This window comes from Notolabrus celidotus, chromosome 20 (genome assembly GCF_009762535.1).
Source record: "Notolabrus celidotus isolate fNotCel1 chromosome 20, fNotCel1.pri, whole genome shotgun sequence".
In the NCBI taxonomy this organism is placed as follows: Eukaryota; Metazoa; Chordata; class Actinopteri; order Labriformes; family Labridae; genus Notolabrus; species Notolabrus celidotus.
Genome location: NC_048291.1, coordinates 6,949,932 through 6,974,029, shown reverse-complemented (window position 1 = coordinate 6,974,029; position 24,098 = coordinate 6,949,932). Strand labels below are relative to the sequence as shown.

Sequence of the window (24,098 nt, the reverse complement as noted above, 5' to 3'; positions counted from 1 at the left end):
ACATGTTTTATATATTAGGACATCCTCGGGTCTCAGAGAGAGGTGTCAGACCTCAGATGATAAAGCATCATGTCTCCGGAAAAGCTCCGTTATATCTCAACAAAACCTTCATCATGTGTCAGAATTCAGACAAAACGGCCTCAGACCACATAGCCTCAGGCTAAACGGAGTCAGACCAAAAGGAGTCAGACTTGACAGTAAAAGTGTTCCGTCATTTGTAAATTAATCTCCAGCTTTTTAAAAGTGTTTCATCTTTTGTAAATTTGTTTTCTTAAATGTTAATTTATTTTAGCTTTGGTAAAAGTGTTTTTCTGATGTAATTTTATTTTATAAAATGTAAAAATGTTTTCCAAACTGTAAATTTGTCTCCAACTTTGTAAAAGTTTTTCATCTTTTGTAAATTTGTTTTGTCCTTCAGGGCTACCGTAGACTACAATGCAGGAGCTACACATTCACATTTACTCAAAATTAACTTAAGACAAAAACAACCGCCTGTAGGCGTACCCGTAACATTCTGACATGTATTGGTAAGATTTGTGACTGATGTTGCATATGCTTGGCTGTGATTGGTCCCCACCTTGTTAAGTTAGCAGTTAAGCCTGCTTGTGTTATGAGCTTAAGGCATGCCCCCTAACCATAAGCGGGGGGCCGTGGGGGCAGAGGGTGCGGCCGCCACAGGGCCCCCGTTCAGGGGGGTCCCCCTACTGAGCTACTTTTTTGACAGGACCGGAACAGCCGATGTCTGTCCCTGTCCACAGGTTATGATTAGGGATAGGGTTACTGTTAGGGTTAGGGTTGGGGTTAGGGTTGGGGTTAGGGTTAGGGTTAGGTTGGGGTAACGGTTGGGGTTAGGGTTGGGGTTAGGGTTAGGGTTAGGGTTAGGGTTGGGGTTAGGGTTTAGGGTTAGGGTTAGGGTTGGGGTTGGGGTTAGGGTTAGGGTTGGGTTTAGGGTTTAGGGTTAGGGTTAGGGTTGGGGTTAGGGTTAGGGTTAACCCCAATATATCGCGGTGTAATTTTGCCCCGCAATATATTTTTCGGGTCATTTTGACCCTGTGACATATTGTCGGGTCATTCTCCTTTATCACATCGTCTTACCTTTCTGCTTCTTCTTCTTCTTCTTCTTCTTCTTCTTCTTCTTCTTCTTCTTCTTCTTCTTCTTCTTCTTCTTCTTCTTCTTCTTCTTCTTCTTCTTCTTCTTCTATGACCTCTTCTTATTTCACATTTTCTTTATCTTCTCCCTCTTGTTTTTGTAACTTCATTTTTTAACCTTGTTTTTTCCTTTCTCCCTAATCACTAGTCTCCAGTTCCTTTCACTGTTTTTTTTTTTATCTCTATTTTTGTTTTTTATTCATTCCGTCCATCATTGTCCTGCATCTGTTTTTCCCTTTATTTCTTCATTTTAATGTCTTAATCAGTTATTTTTCTCCCTTCTCTTTTCTTGTCCTTTTGCATCTTCTCTACTTCTTTATATTGCATTTGTTCTTTGTTGTATTGTATGTGTATTGTTCTATCTTTGTTGTATTCCTTTTTTATGAACTTTTTCTGTCCTCTTTCACATTATAACAGACACTCTTCATGATGGCTTTTGGTGTCATTGTTGCATTTATATTCAATAAATTCTATTTTTTATATTTCTCATACAATTGAGTAAGTCTTGCTTCACACAGATTCACTCTCACACAACACATAAACACTTGTGTTTTTTTATGGGCGGGGTTAACCTACGTCACCACGCCGTGTCCCATTAAATAGACTCCGCCCTCCCGGTGAGATCAGAATAGAAACTGAAGCCGGGAGAGTCAGACCGTGAGAGAAACACTGTGAACATTTAACAGAGTCTGGTAGGACACTTTAACATTAAACTTCATGCTTTTATTTTCCTGCTGTTAAACATTAGTTTTCTCTCTCTACTCTGACTTTATGACTTAAATGATTTATTGTCGCTTCTGTGTTATAATGTTCTCTGAGCGTGTTAGGGAAACACGTTGTGTAATATTTTTTGTATCTCCCTGACATAAATGTGTTTCAGATGAGAGTTCAGTGTGTACTGGATGAAAACATTGTGTAACCTGTTGCTCCAGATCATCTGCACACGGATTCGGCGTCATGTACACGCGCACAGACGGGAAACAAACACATCATACCGGGAAGCAATATGATCGTTTATTCAGCTTTTAGTGTAGGCTTCTTAAAAACAAAACTGAGATATTTCTACTTTTTATAAATATTTTAATGTTATGCTGCGTCTGCTGCGCTAAAGTACACAGGTACATATTGTTCTTAAGCTTTGTTTGATATTTCTGACAGCTGAAATGACGGCCAATTCAGGACTTCATATAAAAAAGGAAAACGTGTGTGAAATATGCTGCACAGACAGCAGTTTTGATTTGCTTTATTACACTATTAGGTAGACTGGAGAGAAAAAAGGCTTAAAAATCACACTGAAAATGAAAGTAGCCACAAAAAGTGCAAGTAAAACTGAACCAATGAGTCATTTTTTGAAGCATAGAAGACTAAAGCAAGCAGAAATCCAACAACAATCCACTTCAATTGTCAACTTTGTATTTATTTATTTATTTTTAAGATTACAGTTAATCTTAACTCAAGATTTGAAAGACAAAATAAATGTCCACATGTTAATCTGACTCTGAGCTGTATCCCAAATGCACATAACAACACTGTAAAGTAGACAATAGATCTGCTTTGAGGTCATATGCATCCTACAGGATCATTGTTGTTCCAGACTGTAAACATGTTGCAACACTGAGACCTGATTTACCCCAGACCACATACAGTACAATGCTATACTTATAGACCTTGTATTAGTCTGTTGTTAAGTGCACTGAGTTCATTTTATATCCCTGTGTCTTTTAAGGTGGTATTGAGTAGTTTAAATTCCTGCACAGTCAGCTGTTCCACTGCAGCTCCTGTAAACAGGTTACCATAGCATGAAAGTAAACCCAGAGTGTGTCAGAGGGAGGAGACAGAGAGGGTTTTTCCAGGCGAACTCTTTCATTATTACATCATGTGGCTGCTGCTGCTGCTGCTCCTGCAGGAAGGCAGGTGGTTACCAAGCCCTTTCTAGACTGTTCTAGAAGTAGGTCGAAGTGACTGAGAGTGGGTTTAAAGGCCGTCTGTTTTTCCTTATCTCCTCACACAACCTGTCAAACCTCTCAACTGCCTCCTCTCTGCCGGCCACTCTGACAATGGAAGATATGCGATGATAAATCAGGAGCCGTTTTTGTTATCATAATATTATCACTGGCAACCTGTGGCGAGGCAGAAGTTCTTGCATTAGCAAAAAGTGGCCACTGTCATAAGAAGTGAATTGAAGTTACAAGCAGATAATAGCGAACACTTTTGACAAAAAATGGTCACAAAACTGATAATTAAGTTAGTATTGGTGATGTAAACTGTCAGAAGTAGCTTGTCAAAAGTGTAAGATAATCCTAAAAGCTTGCTTTAGCTTAGCATAAGAGCTAAAAACTATATAAACATAGTCATGGTTGTGATATTTCGTAGTTCTAGTAGTAGTTTGGGTATCAGTAACATTTGAAGACAGTATTTTTGTTTTAGCACTTGTTGAAACATTCTCAAAAGGATTTAAAAAAAGATAATATGTCAGCCGCAGTTGAGTGCGTATTTAGGTCGTTACTGTTGGCAAAAGTGGTTGTTAAACTAAGTAAAGAACTACAAAATGTCTAGCCAAACTTAGCTTAAAGAATGAAAACTGTTAGTTACATTTGTCAAAAGAGTAGAATTTGTGGATCTACCATTACTTGAAATATAAGTGAAGCGGCTAAGATTGAAAGGTGCCGCAGAGACAAAGTGGGCTCGTGTTTGTGAGGTGTCTTGCCATAAATCAAAATCAAAGTCCAAGGAAAGTTTCCTATTTATTCACAAAACAGTCAAAATAATTCAATACTAAAAAAGATCTAAATAAACGATAAAAATGACGATGACAGTGGCCGTCAACAAAAAATATTGAACCCCACTCACCCTCTTTGTATGCTCCCCACCACACAACTGAACAGGTACTTAAAAAGTAAACCAAACCCATAAACCCCAAACCGAAAATTAAGTCAACAAAAAAAGGAAATAATCATGATTAACAAATAAGACATGAAAATCAACACTATGGCCCCTACAATAAGTAATGGCAAATCTTTATTTCTGGACGTTGTTTTTTTAATCCAAGTCATCCCAGAATACTGATGAACTCCCCAAAAGTCTTTTTCATTTGGACATAACTATAAAATACAAACAAACTAAACTAGTATTCTAAGAAAGACAGGGTATAGAATTATTTCAAGGATTTTTGAGAACTTTTGCATCGTTGGATGGGGAGGGAGGGGGGATTTGGTTCTTTGTGCGCAGCAGTCCTTCCAAAGCAGGGTCTGCAGACAAAAGAGATTCTTTCTACTGGTGACTCAGCTTTGACTTGTACCCTCTGTAGGTCCTCTGATGTACCAAAGACAATGCTGTACCTGAAGAAATACTTCACCGAGGGCCTGATCCAGATGGCCATCCTGCTTAGCCTGTGTGGAGTGAGGGTGGACGTGGGACTGGAAACCTACCTGCCTTCCTCCTGGCACGAGAGGATTCTTGGCCCAACCTCAGCGCTGACCCAGACACAGTTCCACAACCTGAGAAACCGCCTTGAGGATGGCCAGGACCTTCACCCAAAGAGTGTAGACCTGGATGAGTTCTTCACATCACGGAGGCTGCTGGGTATTGTCCGCTCTCTGGACAGACTGCAGGTAGGGAAACATATCAATCTGCACTCTTATCTTTATTTTTTCATTAAGGTAGAGATAAAAAAAAAAATGATCTTGAAGTTGTTCTTCAAGGAATCTAACACCACAAATTAATTGTTAAAAGTCTTCCCTTGTTCCAAATTTATAAATGCCCGTCTCCCCCTTGATGTTGCGAGCAATTCAAATTGTTTTACTTCTGTCTCTACAGATTCCTAATGCTGAGCTGGAGACCTGGCTGGTCCAGCGAGAGCCAGATCCTCTCCCTGTGGTTTGTCCGGACCAGGCGATAAACCGACCTGCTCCACCAGTGGAACCCAGACCTGGAATCAGTACCCTGCAGGATGAAGAAGAGGAGGAGGAGGTATGATTGTTTCTTTCATGCTAATCCTCAGAAGCAGCCAAGACTGACTCTCCCTTCAAAATTCCCACTTTGATTGAGATACTTACTCTTATTTATTAACCTTTAGCTTCTATGGTTTAATGTCAGTTCTCATGAAAAGAAACACAAAGGCTTCAGATTTGTTTTAGGTAATTATCTCACTAGGTGAGAGATGTCTTAACAGTTTAGTACAGATAAAAGATGACGCTATCATCGGTAATATCTGCTCACCTTTGTCCAGGTCATAATCCTGTGAGGTTATCATCTCTAAGCTGATAAACAGTGAAAAAAACAAGCTAGTTTGTTACTCTCACCTCCTAACTCTTGGGTAATCACTGACATCATTTTGCATGCTGGTCAAATTGTGTTTTTTAAAGTCAAGTAATGTTCAGATGAAAAGTGTTGCAATTTACACGAATTGCATAGCACAAAATCAATGTAAAAACAAGAGTGGATCGAAATTCTCATGAGTTCAAAAGTGAACAGAAGCTGGTTTAGATGGCGTGTCAGGTACTAGGAGTTCAGCAAGACAACGTACAGTTATGTGTCAATTTTGTTTTCAAGCTAGCTTCAAGAGCACAAAATTCTGATTATCAGGCTGCATATCCATCGCAGGAACTTTCACCAGGGGCTAGAAACTATAGGAGGTACTCTTTATGTTTTTAGTGCAGGAACCAATGTTTAGTTAAAGTTCCAGGAGCTTAATCCAACCACTCAGAAGGTCCCAGCTAGGGGTGGTATTTTCTGAGGTTACAGGGACTTTTCTTAATTGTTAGTACTAATTTACTGTTGGCCAGAAGAACCTTGTACTCCTTTAAAAGTGTCCCCCGTTTCTATAAGTCCCTTTACTTTTGGTGCAAACGTGGCTTCAGCTTCTTTGAGCTTGTTGTAGGATGATGGCCAGAAAGCCAGCAAGATTATGCAAATAGCATTTCTCGGTTTGTTTGTTTGCACAGGTTTTGAAGTCTAATCAGATTTTTAAACAGAACTGATTCTAACTTATGAAACAGTTGTTTCTAAAAATAGACATTATGTTAGTTTCCACAGCTGAACTGTAAGGTCTGAAACTCCCCAAGCCTGTTATAAGAGGACCAGACCACCAAACTCCCTCAGAGGCATCAAATATATTTATTAACAAACAGAAGATTCTGAAATTTATTAATAGATTAATTATATAAACTGGTGATGTGGACAAGAGTGCAGTTTTTGTTTTGACTGTTACCAAAACTGTGTGTTATGTCATGTGATATAATGAGTCAGAGTTAGATGAGTCATCAGGAAACCTCACCTCACCACATGCATATGACCTCGCCCAGTAAATGAAGCAACACAGCCACTAAAACTGAAATACTCCATAACAGTAGAAACACACTGCTGGGGACAAAACAACTTTTAAAGGGGGATTTCTAATCTAAGACCATTTACCATGTTTGGATATGTTAATGACTTGAAACATGGACTGTGGTCTTGATCTCAGTTAAGTCCACAAATAGTTGTTGTTTTTATCACTGACAGGCTCTGATTGTTTTTGTACTTGTCTGGCAACATTACAGAGAGGATCCCTTCAGAGATAGACCTTTTGAAGGGAATGTAAGATCCTTTATTGAACCAGAAAGAGATGCTTTATCGCTCTCTTACAGGGACCAGTTATTTTACCTTTCAGAACACTGTGGCTTTTCTTTCACGACTGCTTGGCTGTGTTAGTTATATTGTGTAAGCACAGAATGGAGTTTTTAACTGGTTTTCCTACACTGATGAGTGTTCTCAGACACTTAAAAAAATACCAATCTGAGCCTGTCAGCGGAAAAAACAACTTTAAGTGGATGCACTCTGATCTTTGAAGGACCATCTTGCAGCCAGTACAGCCTGTTTCATGGCGCCGACTGAAGCACAATTATGGAAAAAAAAAAAATTAGGAAAAAAATAAGCGGCAACCTCTAACCATGAGAATTGAAGCCAATGCGGAAGGGTTAAAACTGCAGTTCATCGAGTGTCCACTTGAGGCTGGCTCCCGAAGTACCGGAAATCACATACACACAATTTCAAAAAGAAGATCTTTACAGCAGAAATAAACATGTTTACAGCCTGGTACAAAAAACAAGTGTAGTCTGGATAGCTCAATTCTCGATTGGCACACACTACTGCGAGGCAATTTTGAAGATATTAAGGTTACGAGTTTTCCATTACGGGAGGCACAGCTGACTTGATTGACAGGCGGGAACACTTCACTGTTGGCTAGGAGGCTCAAAGCCCGCCTCTTTACGTCACAATCGCTCAACAGCAGTTAGGTCGAGTTCAACATTTCCAATGTAGCTGCCTCCGCCAACTTACCTCAAAACAGCGCTTCAGAAACAGATGGATGATGTCACTGATACTACATTCATTATTTATACAGTCTATGGAAAAAAACCAATAATTTCCCTTTATAAAAACACACATACATGGATCATTACAACTATCCAAAAACAGTGTTTTCTTACATTAACAAATGTAAAATTGAACACATGTAAACAGTGAGAAAAAGTGAGGATGCTCTTTTTCTGTGCCAGAGAACCATTGTTGACTGAATTCTGATGGGTCACATGACTTCATGTTGATGCCTTCGTAAACATTGAGCCATGTTTATTTATGGCAACACCTCAGACGTGCCTGGTTAAGCACTGGCCCATAGCACAGACAGAGCGCATACATTGCCTGGACAAGTGACAGACTCTTGCTCTGATTATGAAAGACTGTTAGATCACCCCACAGCAGATACTGACATGTTGAAACTGAAAATAATCTGTACTGCACGTTATGTACACAGGGACATCTAAAATAGTTGTTGGCCCTGAGGCCTCAAGTTCAAAGTCAATCAGAAATCTTTTCAACAGTCTGAGGCAGTTTGGGAGGATTTACATATATGTCGAAACGCAAGTGAGCAGGCAGGGCGATGACATTTGTGACTGTTATGAACTCAGAACATCTGTGTGTTAACACCAAGTAGCAATCTGCTTTGTTAACAAATGAGGCCATGGAGTGCAAAAAAAACGCAGTTCCTCGAGTGTCCACTTGAGGCTGTCTACAAAAGTAAAGGAACCCACATTAGGGTCATTCAAATGTTCATTTTGACGCCAAAAAAACGTGTTTACAGCCTGGCCAAAGATGGTTTCATTTATTTATCCATACACGCTGTAGGGGAGGGATTTTTCCTTAATGCATCTATTGAGATAATGGAAAGGGTAAAGGGTGCATATACATTTGCATATTTGGGGGCGTGGCTGAGTTGCATGACAGGTGGGAATGTAGCTGTTTCGCCAGGAGGCTAAAAGACAGTCTCATATCCACCCGGTTGTCTGTGTCTAGATTGATGTCGGTTGAGGCAGCATTTCCGCAATGACAACTTCCATTGTTGGACTTTAGAACATCTTTTCAGAAAGCAATAAGTGACGTCCCAGAGACTATGTCCATGTATATTTCAATGTATGGTTTACGCATAGCACTGATGTAAATGCTTCGTCCTTCATCGTGTTATAAACATTACACTGTGGATTTCAGAGACTGGTCTTGTGTCATATTCTGAATCTGTTGTTTATAACAATTTTTCAAAGCCGCTTCGCTTCGTCACTCTGTTCAACAGCATGAAAAATAAACTTCAACCTTTAATTTGACTTTGACTGAAATTTTAAAGCAGCAGTCACAACACTCTTATCAGAAAGGGAACTTTCATTATTTATGTCTCTAGCTAAATTAGATCATTTACACAGCCATTCATTTTTCCTGTTTTCATATTAGGGTGTAAAACAACAGCGTATATTCTCTCACCATTTGATTTGAAATAATAATAATTTGGCCAATGGAAAAACATGAAAAGATGTGTTTTAAAGGAAAATCTCTGAATATATTGGACTTAATGTATTTGATATTCGGTGGTAAGTCCAACAACAAGCTACTATAATATTACATACACTGTCTTACATACACAACAGCCAAACACTCAGAAACACACTGTAACGCACACATATGAATTTGATATAGCGCACTGATTAGGAGCCTGCTACTCATCAAACTGGAAGTCAATGTGACAGTGTTTATTGAATTCTCTCCATGTATCAGATGGCAAACACACACATAAACACACACACAGTCCCACACACACTCCATACACACACACTCTAAACACTTTATTAGCTTCCTGGCCTTGTGACCGTCCGGCTTGTTTTGAAACTTGATCACTGGTATGTTGAGTTCTGACACACATCCAGTACTCAGTTTTGCAATCCCCTCCTGTTTACTGCACACACACACACACACACACACACACACACACACACACACACACACGCACACACGCACACACACACACACACACACACACACACACACACACACACACACACACACACACACACAGACACACACACACACAAAGAACCAGAGGCGTGCAGGTCAACAAAGATGAGATATTAAGGAGGATGACACATAGGAGGAATGAATCCAGAAGTCTGGCTGCCACTTTTTTATTATGTCATTCAGTTGTGCCTCCATTTTTTGTGCATAATCAATTTGTTTTTTATTATTTTATGAGTCAATATATGGATTTACACAGGATATAATGGCGGTATATTTGTGCCAAACAGCAGCCCCCAGGGCTGAGAAATGAAACCATTGTGAAAATGCTAAAAACTGCAGTTTCCCAATTGTCCACTTGAGGCTGTGTCCAAAAGTGAGTCATCCCCATAGTCCCATGATAAAATGTCCAACTTCACAGCAGAATGCAACATATTTACACCCTTAGTTTTGTCCATCCATCCAGCTGCAATTGACAGTAATGTCAATAATGAACAGAGCAATACACACAGTGACAGATATTATATTATTACTACGAATGATTTAGGGTTTTGGGGGAAAGCAAGACTTAAACCTGTGTTTTATTAGTATGAATGAACTAAAGTGAGGGCTGTTTGCACAGGCTTGACCAACATGTTAAAACCCACATGCGTGTCTTTGCTTGCCAGCTGCTGAGGGTCTTTGGGTTTGTCTGTAAGCCCCTCAGACCGGTCAGGAGAAGGTTAAAGTTATTCTGAGCCCTGCTGTCTGTCTCTGGGTGAAACAGGAGCCTTTATGTTCTATAGCTATATAACAGCTGGTATGGTAGAGAAGACAGTGCCATAATAGCTTAGCTTAGCATAAAAGACTGGAGACAGGGGGAATAAAACAGCTTTTCTTTGCACAAAGGAAACAAAATACATACACCCAGCAGAAGCAGCAGCTGTAATGTAGATAAGAGGATGTGTAATTGACCACGTAATACATGGGCGTAGTCTCTGTGACGTCACTCTTTAGTTTCTGAAGTGTAATTTTGAAGCCCATCGTCTTCGGTCGCCCTATTGGAAATACTGACTCCACCTAACTTTTGGTCGACCTAGCATGAGGCAAAGAGGTGAATTTCAAGCGGGCCATTAGCCTCCATACTAACAGCTATAGTGTTCCTGCCTGTCGGTCAAGTCAGCCGTGGTTCTAATTATGCTAAACTCAAAGGCTTTACACCCAAAAAAATATAAAGTTTTTTCAGTCAAAATCTTTTTATTGATATTCAAACAAGGAATACATGAAGCACAGTGCTGATCAGTCACTGATATTAGAGGATGTTATAAATAAACAGCAAATGCAGTTAGCAGTCACATCTACATAGGAAAAATGAGAGACATGCGCAAAGGGAAAAAACAGAACCATTAACTGCAAATGGTAAGTAAGTGAAGCATGGACCTACAACAACAGACTGTGTTACTTTTTTGCTTTTTAGGATAAAGAATATATCAAGGTAAACAAAAAGCTAAACAAAAACAATAAACAAAAAAACCCCAACAACAACCATTATAAAACAATCCCTACCCTGTCACTGCCAGTGATAACGTGAAATACGTTCCCCAGTCCCATTAAAGACCTAGTTGTACATCTGAAAGAGAGATGATGAAGCTTCATCAGAATCATGGTTTTGAAGGTTGTGTACAGAGTTCAGAAAGGGTCCCCAAATTTCAATAAACTGTGCATTTGAATGTTGGAGTGAGAAGCTTTAAGCAAGCTATAATATCTGCCAACCATTGTGCATGCATGGGTGGGGTAGTGAAAATATCAAGTTTTTAAAAATTCACACCCATACAGTGTGTGCAGGTAGAGAAATTAGTTATTCAGACCAAAACCGTTTTTTGCACCAGGCTGTAAACGTGTATATTTTTTGCTTTAAAGCTCAGCTTTGTTGTATTAGTGTGTATGTGGCTTCTGTTGCACCTGATGCCAGCCTCAAGTGGACGCTGGATGAACTGCAGCTTGTAGCACTTCAGCATTGACTTCATGTTTCAAGACCAGAGGTTGCCGCTTGCATTTGCTCTATGACTGACCCGAATATATGATGATCTTGATTATAAGATACCCCCTTTCAATAGAAAGAAAAAGAACAGATCTTGTTCTTATAAATAAATCCATTCTAATTGTCAATAATGATAAAAACGAAGACATTGAGTAAAATGAAACAAGTTGTTGTCTTAAACACATTTTATATAAAATCATATGTCTTTTAAATTTGAATTTAAATTGTCACATTTAAATGTAATTGAATATGGACTGTTAAGATTAACAGTTCTGACAAGGTTATTCATTATTTGTCTCCAGGATAGAGAGCATCATATACTCAATCAAAGAGGGGAGGACGAGGAGGATGAGGAGGAGGAAGACAGCGCATGGCTCTACAGGAGGACAGAGGAGGGAGCAGCAAGGAACAACAACAGAGAACTATCCCAGAATGAAGTAGACCAGGTAAGACTTGGAACGGATTTAGAATAGGATTAGCATCGATTTAACATGAAACTAAAATGCCTCACATGTGTCTTTTGTTAGGGATACAAATATTAAAATCTCACAAATGTGCAAAGTGCAAAGTGAAGTCAAATTTAGCCAAGGCTTGGCTTTGAGGAGACCACAGGATAACTTTGTGCCCCATACGAGTAGATACAGAAGGAAAGAAGTCACAACCTTTGCTGTCAATATGACTGATTTAGAATCTGTATCACAGGACCATGCAATAAAACCACTTTAGTACCAAGTATTGGACACGTACTGCAAAGACAGATCAATTTGGAATCAGATGAGCAGGAAATAGTGACTGAGTGCACCTTAACTCTGGTTCAATATGAAACTTTAAAAATGCTGCATGTTCAGAGCTTTCCTGAGGCGTGGACTGTCTGTAAAGTTACGCTGTGTGAGGTGATCGAAGCGTCCGTCATGCTTGGAATCGGAGATGAATGCCTCATCTTTGAACACTGGACAGCTGCCAGCTCGGCAGAACAGAAAGTGTTAGTGACACACTTTAACAGCTGCACCCAGGGGTGCATGTTACACCCAGAGTATGTTTCTGACATGTTACACTCACAGGTCCATGCGTGACAGAGTGGAGATAAAATAGAATTCAAGTTTGAACAAAGGGCTTGTTTTAATTTACCTCTGGTATTTTAAACTGTTAGGAGCCTCTGGTAAAATGAACCATCAGTGCATTTATTGGTATTTCTGCCTACTGAGATCCATTTATTTGAGTAATTTTAAGTGTTTTATATCCTGATAATCTGTACGAGTAATTAAAACTGGAGACAAAATCGATTTTGTGTCATACATGGGAAGAGTTCGGAAGTTTTTTTTTTTTTAGGTTAGATTTTTGGCCTTTTTTGTATAGGACAGCTGAAGAGAGACAGGAAATGCAGGGAGTAGACAGCGGGGGAAGACATGCAGGAAATGGTTGACCGGCCGGGAATCGAACCAGCGACTCCTGCGACGAGGACTGTAGCCTCTGTATGTGGGGCGCTTAGACTGCTAGGCCACCAGCGTCTCACAGAAGTTTTTTCTGTCAGATTTGTGAATGAATGAAACAAACATACTGATGAAAAAGAACTATGAATGTAGAGACAATGATGAAATATTCCTACACTCCAACATCAGTTCAAACAGTATTAGTTATACCATGCTTCATTTATACAAGGTAAAAAGTAGCTACTAAAAACATAATAAATGTGTTGTGTACACAGCACTTTGGGGTTAGGAGATTAGAAATATTCCTTTAAAAAAAAACAATCTGTGGGCTTGTTGGCCTAATGGTTAAGTCATGTGCCCATAAAGCGGTTGGCCAAGGTTTGATTCCACCCTGCAGTCCCTTCCCCACATGACACTTCCCCACTCAGTCACCCAGTTTCCTGCTCTATCCACTGTCCTATCTAAATAAAGGTGTAAAAGCCCCTAAAAATATAACTTAAAAAACGCAAAACAATCTGTTACCCTGAAGCCACCATTTCCACTGAGTGTAGGCAGCAGGTCAGAGGTCAGAGGTGAGAAGCATTTGATTTATGACAGGAATTTAGTGGAGAAAGAAAGACTAAACAGAGCTCTCAGAAGTCATGTGGGTTCAAACCAAAACTAGCCCTGACCCACATACAGGTCCAGAAAACATTAAGAGAAAATGATAATACCAATTCTAGTCAAACAAAGCTGAGTGGCTTCAAATTGTATGCCAGGAGTGACGTAACATCACCTGACAGCAATGTGAAAGACTAGATGCATGGAAGCTGTGATTTACAATCAGACTTTTTCATCCAAATACTGATTCCTGAACTCTTTATAAGTTAAAACATTTCTGTTCTGTTGTTTGAAACTATTTAAAACCTGCTTTCTTTTGCATTATTCACAGTCTAAAAAGTACTGCAACTTCTAACCAGTCGTCCTTTTCTGCAAATTAAAGACCATGATGAGAATATTTTGTTTGGAGGTTGGGACAAGGGCTAAATATAATACTGTGCTGCCAACAAAACAACCTCAGACCCTTTTGAAGCATACAATATAGGCTTTTTAAAGTCTTAAACCATAGCCCGTCTCAAACCTTAAAAAAGGTTTAATTTCTTCAGGATGGATGAGACCTCAGTTGTGTTGATTTTGGCGCCCCCTGTAGACAAAGCAGTACCTCTAATCTCTCAGCTGAACTTGACTTTAACATGTGGGAGTCGTCAAACGTACCAGTCATTGTGGATATTTGCTGAAGGCTGTTTCCTCTGCGTGCCGTAAATTGTCCTGTCTGACACTTACCTGTTAGCAGCAGATACAGACGTGAAAAATGACTCCACAGGAAGAATCAGTCGAGTTGCTGAGGTCTGAAGGATCAAAATGAATGCCAGTTTCATAACCAGTTTAAGACTCTTCACATGAGCCTTTAGACAATAACTGAATATTTTTGTTTATATGTTGTCAACGAATGCTTTTGCAGGCCACCATCTAAAACCTGCTGTAAAGTCATACCTAAACGCTTCTCTCCCTCTCTCTGTTTTTAGACTTCCGTCTCCCTCCAGGAGTGTCTAAGGCTGCTGCAGGATACGTTTCCCTTCACAGAGGAACAAGTACGCCCTCTACTTTCTCTTCTCCTCTGTCCGGTTTCTTTTCTTGAGCAGTACTTCTTATTTTTCATACTTTCTTTCTTCTCAGTTCATTGATGCTGGCGCCAGAGGGGGAGACCAGGAGAACCAGCCCACAGCCAGGGAGACCCTGCGTCCCTCCCCCACTGGAAACCCTTCAGTGGACCTGGAGCTGCACTGGCAGGACCTGCTGGCTATCATGGAGCCTGAGGTGACTGAGCGGGTGGAACTAAATTAAAAACAACAATCTCCATGTGAAATCAGACGTGGTTTTATAAATGAGATATTTGTCATCCTTCCCTCCAGACCAACACAGATGTTGACATGACTTCATCTGATCACAACCAGAACCAAAGAGCGACTGGGAGCCTTCAGGGTGTCGGGTCTGGAGCTCCTCAGATAAACTCTAATCACCAGGCTGATCCAGAGACCCCCCTGCAGCACGGTAATTACATTCAAATCTGACAAAAACTCATGAAAAGTGTCCGTACAAAGACTCCTCTGATTTGAGCGTGATCATTCAGTCCTGTCTGCAGGGACTGGACTTAACTGTTCATAAGGTCAAGCTGTTTCTGAAGCTTTAAACCAGGCTTAGTGCTTTTCCTCAGTGGAAGGAGTCTTAATGCGATAAAGAGGATGGTTTACAAAATCTATAAAGGTTATTTAATGAGTACTAAACCATGTTCATTATGACTCAGCAACACAGAGCCTGTCTGGACTAATTTAATTAGGGTGGCCACACGGGGGCACTGACTCATACATGTGTATGTGTGCTCACACAAATGAATAGCATGTGTTACCCTTTCTATCTCCTCTAATGAAATCTACTCTAACTACCAGCATTTAGATGATATTTCAAAAGATGATATTTCACAGCCTCAGGTGTTGCACACAGATACTTTGGTAACAGAACAGGAATGTCTGGACTGAAACTTCTTGTCCTGTGTGAACTGTTAAGTGTTAAGAACAGCAGAAACTGTTCGCTACATGTCCCTCCTGTGAAAATAAATCCCCAAATCTTTTTATTTTAAACCCTGTTCCAAAAGTTGTCAGTCAACACTCCTGTGCCAACAAACGATTACTTAAACCAAAAAGCTGCTATTCTAATATAATAATATAAAAACAAATAAATGTATTTATATAGCCCTTTTCTTAATAAGTTTACAAAGTGGCTTCTCAACAAAAAAGCCGAGAATTACAAAGCATAAAAAACGGTGCAAACGGGAAGAAAAAAGACAGAAGCAAAACAAGACATCTGAATCCAGAGCAAATTCATGAATCAGGGGTGGAGAAATGCCTTCTTATATAAAATGTTTTTAGTGAGGATTTAAAAGCAGTTAAGGTTGTGAACTGTTTTATTGTCAGTGGCAGGGAGTTCCACAAACTTGGAGCTCTGATTGAAAAGGCCCGGTCACCTTTTGTTTTAAGGCGGGATCTTGGCACAACCAGCAGAGATGCATTCACAGACCTGAGGGGCCGCCCAGGCACATAGGGGGTTAAAAGGTTGCTTAAATAGTTTGGAGCCTGTCCATTTAAAATTATTATTATTATTATTATTATTATTATTATTATTATTATTATTATTATTATCTGCTGTCAGTAGTTTTTTTTTTCTGCTGATACAAACGGCTGATAAGGTGATGCATTAATTTTATGCACACCATGTTAACTCCTACCAATAACAAGCTTTAGCATGACGGCTTGTAACGGCAATTTCTTGTTCAGGCTATGATGTCAGCGTGATAGATGAAAGAAACTCAGGGAGAGACAAGTTATTGTCTTTTGTTAAGTTTTATTATCAGCACTCTTTCCAAAGAGGGAGAAAACAAGTGAACTTCGCTCAGTGGAAGTCAGATGTCTTCTGCCCCCAGAAATGTGAGTTCAAACAGTATATAGAAAAGAATCAAAATAGGTGTGGTACATTGAGAGGAAGCTTCTTCCAAAAACAGTAACATCCTTTGGTCTAACAAAGATCATTGATGGGTAGAATATGTCATCTGCAAAAGAAGGAGTTATGGGAATATATGAAACATAATTTCTTATCAAACAAAAGCCTTCTGTTTACAACCTTAGAGAACTGCAACTGCAACAGTTCCAACCAGTCTTACAGAAGTACAGAGAAAACAGAAAGCAACAGTTTATTCATTAATTTTCCACCACAGGCTGTATGGAAGTGTTTTGAAGTGTCAGACACAGATTTTTGTTTTTGAAAAATAATACATTTATAATTTATGGAAGAATTACAATCTTTGCTTTTTTTATGACTGTTTATGAAAGAAATAGTGAATTGTAGTACAGGTGAGACTTTGAGTTCTTCACAGTATAAAAAAAAAGGTATGAATATATGGATCTGTATCCAACAAAATGAGTTTGAAAATATAATAATAATAATAATAATAATAATAATAATAATAATAATAATAATAATAATAATAATAGTAATAGTAATAATAATAATGCATTTTATTTATAGGTGCCTTCTTGACACTCAAGGTCACCTTACAACATTAAATCAAACAGAGTTTAAATAACAAACAGTAAATAAAATACAATTTAAAAAGTTGTAAGTGAAGGGACAATGGAGTTGTGGTCAAATGGAGTAAGCCAGTTTAAACAGATGAGCTTTGAGTTTGGATTTAAAATGTGGGAGTGAGTCAGTATTACAGAGGTCAGGTGGGAGAGAGTTCCAGAGCTGGGGAGCAGATCGGCTGAAGGCTCTGCTCCCCATGGTAACAAGGCGAGCAGGGGGGACAGTGAGGTGGATGGAGGAGAAGGAGGATGCGAACGGGTGTGTCAGTATGGAGGAGGTCAGAGAGATATGGAGGGGCGAGGTTGTATATGGATTTGAATGTGAGGAGAAGTATTTTGTAGTTGATCCGGTCTGTGATGGGGAGCCAGTGGAGCTGTTGCAGGATGGGTGTGATGTGGTGGATGGAGGCGGTGCGTGTGATGATACGGGCAGCTGAATTTTGAACCAGTTGTAGTTTATGAAGGGTTTTGTGGAGGAGGCCAAACAGAAGGGAGTTGCAATAGTCCAAACAGGAGGTGACGAGACTGTGAACAACTGCATGTCAGATATCAGCCAAAATCTAATATTATGCATCCAGCTCCTTCTGACTCTGCAGTTATGTGTACATACACAGTGGGTCTCATTGATGAAACTGGAGCAGCAGAAATTTGTGGGTAAAGTGTGTGCAGCAGAAATTTCCGCGGATTTCCGCATTCATCAATCTTTTAGTAGCGCTGATCTGTGAGTAACTACTCAAAAAATCTACATCTGCTCCCGGTTGTGTGTAGCGCTTGTGTAAATGTAGGAATACACATAAATACTGCTTGTGACTGTCGGAAATTACAGTTTTAATACGTACTGCTCTCTGTTATGTGCACAATATGCAGATGCCTTTGAGACACGTAATTTAAACATGAAAAAATATTAAGCTTTGAGATCTAGATTAGGTTTATTTAGATTGTGAACTACTTGTTAAAAACCGCACAGGCTAACTGGAGCCTAGAATCTGACGAGGCCAACTAGAAGAAGCCACGCCATACCTGCACATTTGCAGGTGCTCTCCGTGCTGGGGTTCTTAGCCACAGGGACCTTCCAGCGGGAGATGGCAGATAGATCTTGAATCTTCCAGCCATCGATGAGCTGCATTTTTCCGGCAGTACTTGCCGGCATTAATGAATTAAGGCCGGAGTATATTCAATTCCTCTATGGCGCACAACGACAAATCGAGGTAAAGGGGGGTTTAGTGCGCTGGCCAACATGCCAAATGTCATAAGCATCAAGGCTCCATCTGATAATGCATTTGCATACATAAACCAGAAAAACTTTAATTCCGTGAATGTGCAGCTGATATGTGATGCAAACTGTGTGTTGCTCAACGTTGTGGCACGGTGGCCCGGTGTGACGCATGACAGCTTACTGCGTTGGCACCAGTTTGGAGAATGGAGCTGTGAGAGACGGCTGGCATGTCGGTAAGAATGTAGTCTTCTATACAAATGCATGTTTTATATGTAGAGACTTACCATATCCATAGAAAATAAAATGCACTTCCTACATTCCACTTCACCCAAAATCATTTCAATCTCCACCTTGGAGAAGTTTTTTTTTTCGCTCTCTTTCCTCTTTCCTTGCGCCATGATTGCAGGGAAGGCCGACCAGATGCACAGGTCTGTGTCCTTATATGGTGGTTATTTGCTATTCATGGGCGGGGATTTATGCTAATTGATGATCACCGGGAGCGCGCTGTCAGTTTACAATGGGTTGGCATTCCTGATCTTACACGCGTGTTTACGTTCAAATCAGAGTTACCCGCGCCGTTCATGAATCCGGAGTGGAGTTTTAGCAGCATGAGCTTTTATGTGCAAATCTACACACAGATTTAATCACGTTTCATGAATGAGACCCAGTGTGTTTAAGACTGTGTGCTGAACAAGCACCTGGAGTGGTGTTAAACTTTTCACAGATGTATGTTGGGCAGTTTCCCAAAGCTCATCAGGAATACACATCCTTTTTTTTGTCGTTAAATGACTTTGTGTCACATTGAGGATTAGAATTTATTTTTGGGTTCTTATGACTTCCCTGGCAGATTTTTAGAAACTGTTGAATAAGGCCCAAAAATAGCCGTAAGAGATAAGAACTTCGTATAACCTGAATGGACCACCAACAGTGATCTTTCAGTTTGTAAAAATGTCCTCTCTTCATCTCTAGGTCATTTCAGCCTATCAGAGCTGGAGTCACTCATCCCAAGTGCAGAGCTGGATGATCACAGATTGGCCTCGGACACAAGGGGAACTTGGGAAAATTCCAACAGGAATCCCTCGCTGAGTCCTCCACACCACACTGAACTGCTAGCGGAAGACTTCAGCCCGGGACTAAACCAAGAAGACAACTCAAGACCCTTCAACTTGCTGACACAAGATCTTTTGGATGTGGAAGGCAGATCGAGTTCACAGTACCCAGAAAACCTTCAAAGCTTTGACAACTTTCATCCACGTGACATGAGGCCTTCCAGTTTCAGCTCAGAGCAAGAGGGGGACGATATGACCCAAGACCTCAGGACGTCTCCGTCCTCGTCCTTTCTGTTTGACGAAGGGGTAAACGTTGAGGATGAGGATGGTCTTCTCCCCCCACTCCGTGAGCTCTTGGAGGATGCCTCCATCCTAGAAGAGATTAGATTGTTGGACTTGGAACTTGGGGGGGGCTTCAGTCCTGAGATGGCTGCAAGGCTGGAAGAGGAGGGCTACCTCAACAGTGAAATGGCCAAACAGGACACCAGGAGATCAGAAGGCCAGTCAGGCTCGAACACAGAGGTCATGAGAAATCAGGATCAACCAGGGACACACCAGGAAGGTAATTTAACAGTCAATCGATCGTCTTGTGTTTGAACTATTTCTGACCAAAACTGCATCAAGCACTTTTGAAAGCATAAGCACTCATCATTGTCTTGTTCTCTTTTTCTAGACAATGTGGAGGAAGCAGACTCAGACTCTGGTCTTTCTCTGGACTTCAGCCACAGCCCTGCTTCACCATCTGCTTCTGAAGCTTCATCTTATTCCTCTTCCTCCTCCTCCTCTTCCTCTTGTACGTCAGCTGCGGGAAGTCCTCTCTCTGAGGACGAGGACGCTGAAGAAGGGTCAGTCGGTTCGGAAATGGAGGTTGAGGTGATCATAAAGCAGGAGGAGCTGGATGAGGAGGAGATGGGTGCAGTCGGAGGGAGTTATCCTCCAGATGTGAAAGATTTCTCTCTGAACTACGGGGATCACAAGATGTTCACTGGCTTTCCTTGGATGGAGCATGTTGGCCATGATCACACGTACAACCAACCCTGGTCATCCCCCTCAACTCAATCTGCTGGAAAGATGCCCACCAAACATCCCAAATCTTTCTCTAGACATGACAGAGCCAAGCCTTACCGCAGCTCCTCATCCAGACACATCTCTGATTCCAAAATGCGGAGCCGAGACGAACGGCGTGCAAGAGCTCTGAAAGTCCCTTTCTCCAACGACCTCATTGTTAATCTGCCAGTGGAGGAGTTTAATGATCTGCTGGCCAAGTACCAACTCAATGAAGACCAGCTAGCCCTCGTCAGAGATATAAGGCGCCGCGGCAAGAACAAGATCGCCGCTCAGAACTGCAGGAAGAGAAAACTGGATGTGCTCTATGACCTGAAGGACAACGTCTCAGGTTTGAGGCGCTACCGTTCGCGGCTGGTCAGAGAGAAGCAAGAAGCTCTGAGGAGTCTGCAGGAAATGAAGCGGCAGCTGGGCGTTTTGTACGAAGAAGTCTTCTCCAGGCTGAGGGACGAGGAGGGGAGGCCGCTGGACGCCATGGAGTACCTGCTTGAGTTTGAGCCTGATGGTGGTGTCACTGTGGCTTCACGACAACAAGGGGCGGCGCGTCCTCTGACGAAAACCAGCAAGAAACAGAGGGACAAGAAGAAGTGAAGACGTGGAGGAGACTTTTAGAAATGTAGGCATAAAAGAGATTCCTGACCAGGACTGGGATCAAAACCACGAAATAAGAGCAATACTCACGCTGTGGTGAATGAGGGAACATCGGAATATTTCGTAGGAAGTCAAAGGAAGATGCCCAAAGGATCTTTTCATACACTTTAACAGATAGTCTCATTCAAAGGATTGGTGTCTGGCTTGGTTGACGGAGCAAAAAAGTTCCCTGAAAGAGGACGGGATCATTGCTGAGTTTGATTCGAAAACCTCCACTCTGGGATAGGTTAAAAGCTGATTACGTTTTTGGCTATAAAAGTGTACACACTGGAAAAGGACTCAAGCTCAACCTCAAACAAGTCTGGGGAAAATCCACTTAGATCAGAGATAAACAGGGACCAGCATTTAAGTACTTCTCCTCAACATCAGGTGCCTCAGGACTTCAGTCGTTTGCGCTGAACAACCCAGCAGACTGACGGCAGGCTGGATCCTGGCTGCAGGATGATAAGGTCAATTGCGGACACTACAATGACTCCAGACCACCAGGGAAGGAAGGGGTGTTTGGAACCGGGAAGGGAAGGCCGGATCTGAAGTTCTTGATCTGGTTGGGATACCGAATCTTACTCCAAGACAATCAACTTTGGGTTAAGGGTGTCAAAATTGGGTGTCTTTAGTTCCCAGATGATGCAGAAACTAGAGGCGAGTGTGCTCCCTAAATGATTTGAGCTTTTCACCAAAGCTCTAGAGCCATCTCTTCATAACTATCTTAAAAATGTAAGCAAGAGCGGATATCATAAATCTGGCAGTAAACTGACCCTCGTCCACATGGCAGATTAAGCAAGCATCACATTTTTGGTAAATATAAGCTGTATCAGGAAGTGGCAACACTTGTAATTGAAATGTATTCACTGTTGTTTGGTTCTCAGAGATCTGTTAATCGTTGAAGGTGCACAGATAGAAAATATGAACAGCCTTTTGTGTTTAAAGTTGCTCTTCATGAACATGGTGGACTTGTGTGTGATAGTGCACTGGGGCCACTCATGATTCAGATGTGAAAGTGGAGCTGGTGGGAAGAAAAGTGAATTTGGTGGATAGGGTTCTCTGGGTATGGCTTTCAGCTTTCAGCATCCACAACGTGTCGGAGTGGACTTCAAACCACCAACATTTTGAACCCTACATGGAAGGTATGGGTGTAGTGAAGGAGTGACTCCTTTTTTACTGAATAAGCATTGCCTTTTTTTACTTTGTACATGGAGGAAGTGGGTTTCACCTGTGCCTTTGTGTGTTTTTATGTATTTTTTACTCATGTGGGTCTGTGAAGCTGTAGAAATGTTCATTTTTAAGAGGGTGGTGTGAATTTATGACTCAAATGTATCCAAGGCCTCACCCATGACCTTGATCTCTTGATGTCATACACAAGAGTGTGTAACCTGCTATCACGTTATGCACATATTGAATACACCAGGGGAGCTCAACATACCATCTGACATGTGTTCAGAATTTGCAGTATACAAACCAGCATCCTTTTTTGCTGGTCTGACCTGCAATCCTCTGCATGTGTCACAGACTGCCATAGGATCAAATTCAATGCATAGTACTATATCTCAGGTGTATGCATACTACATGAGTACATACTTTTAAGAGGCTGTTCTAAATATGGTAGAAGTTCGACCTCTTGATAGTCAGGATGTTGTATTTACACATTAAATAGAGCATGTTTGGGGATATTTGCACTTCTAAATGTAATATGTGCAGATTCAACTTCTCCACTGCCAGATGAACAAACTAGATAAAGAAAAGAAACAATCAGAGCAGATTTTTTTAGTTTTAGTATCAAACTACTGTACGTCTCTATGTCACCCTCAGGTATCTTCGCAGTATGACACAACCATCTCATAATAAGACCCGCCTCTGTAACAAACATGCAGAGGTACAGTCTGAGTGTGTTATAATCTGCATATGTATCACTACCACTGTGTTTGTTTGTTTGTTTTTAATTGTTTTTGTTTTAATACCCACTGTGCTTGCTGGTATTCAAGGACCTGGGTCTTTCATGTGATAATGAAAAAGAAAAACTGAATAAAAATCCAAATAAATGAACTCTTTGGAGTCAGCTGATTTCTCTTTTTTGTGTACTGTAGACTTTTTTTTAAACTTATCAGGCCTATGACAAATAATTTGCAGCTCTTCATTTCAATTCAGTCTGTACCATAGACCAGGCATGTCCAAAGTACGGCCCGGGGGCCAATCGTGGCCCAAGGTCCATTTAATTATGGCCCCAAGCTTCCATCTTAAAATGTGTTATTTATAGCACAGATATTAATCACATTCTGAATCATGCGTACATTTGCAGTTTCTTTCAAGCGCACAAACAAAACTAAAGTCAATCCAGAAACGTCTCAAAAAGCTTCATATGGACTACTTGTCTAAAGCCAAAGCTCTGGATGTCCTGCAAGAATATAATTAGGAGGAAACACAAGAACTCTTTAAGTAGACAGGTTTTGTGAAAAATTTCTTGATGAACGCTAAAAGTCCAGAAGACACAAAAGAGGACACAAGACAAGATCAAAATTATGAAATTGTGCAGAAAAGGCAAAATTTGTTGCATAAAAATTGTTCAGAACATAGGAAAATAATTTAGTTCTTAAAAATGTTGTCTGCTGGTCAGAAAAGTCTTAAAAACAACATGAAAAAGAAGTGTGATGAAATCCAGATCGTGATCCTGCCATAGAAAAAAAATGATACAATATTTTTCCCACATTGCCCGACCCTAATGAAAAAGAATTTTCCTCCAGAAGAAGATAAAGTTTTCTAGTGTTTATGTGGCTTGTGGAGAACTGAGGACTACCTGATTTATTGAGAACAAATGTAAAATAATTGTTATTAAATAGATATTTCATGTATAACTTAAGATTCATAAGTCTCAGTAGGAGCCAATGGCCTTGAAGTATTCTGACAACATCAAATGTGGCCCTCTTTGAAAAAAGTTTGGACACCCCTGCCATAGACTGTAGAAAATATGGACGTAGTATCCATGACGTCACCCATCTGTTTCTGAAGCACTGTTTGAGGCCAATCGTCGGCGGC

The 24,098-nt window shown here is 40.7% G+C and overlaps 1 protein-coding gene across 1 annotated transcript; it reads left to right on the top strand.

Moving 5' to 3' along the window:
* Positions 1-1,771: 1,771 nt before the first annotated feature.
* On the top strand, positions 1,772-23,134 carry LOC117832862 (endoplasmic reticulum membrane sensor NFE2L1-like). Its single transcript, XM_034712167.1, has 9 exons — positions 1,772-1,841; positions 4,457-4,760; positions 4,966-5,118; positions 11,788-11,931; positions 14,481-14,546; positions 14,632-14,772; positions 14,868-15,006; positions 19,276-19,917; positions 20,029-23,134. The coding sequence occupies exons 2-9, from the start codon at positions 4,479-4,481 to the stop codon at positions 21,009-21,011; spliced, it is 2,550 nt and encodes an 849-aa protein (XP_034568058.1). The 5' UTR covers positions 1,772-1,841; positions 4,457-4,478; the 3' UTR covers positions 21,012-23,134.
* Positions 23,135-24,098: the final 964 nt, after the last annotated feature.

What these genes read in the sequence shown, in the direction of transcription:
- LOC117832862 (XM_034712167.1), top strand. Translation starts at nt 4,479, where the DNA reads ATGCTGTACCTGAAGAAATACTTCACCGAGGGCCTGATCCAGATGGCC. An exon ending in TTCCCTTCACAGAGGAACAA is followed by an intron (nt 14,547 to 14,631) that starts GTACGCCCTCTA and finishes CTTTCTTCTCAG; the next exon opens with TTCATTGATGCTGGCGCCAG. An exon ending in TGGCTATCATGGAGCCTGAG is followed by an intron (nt 14,773 to 14,867) that starts GTGACTGAGCGG and finishes CCTTCCCTCCAG; the next exon opens with ACCAACACAGATGTTGACAT.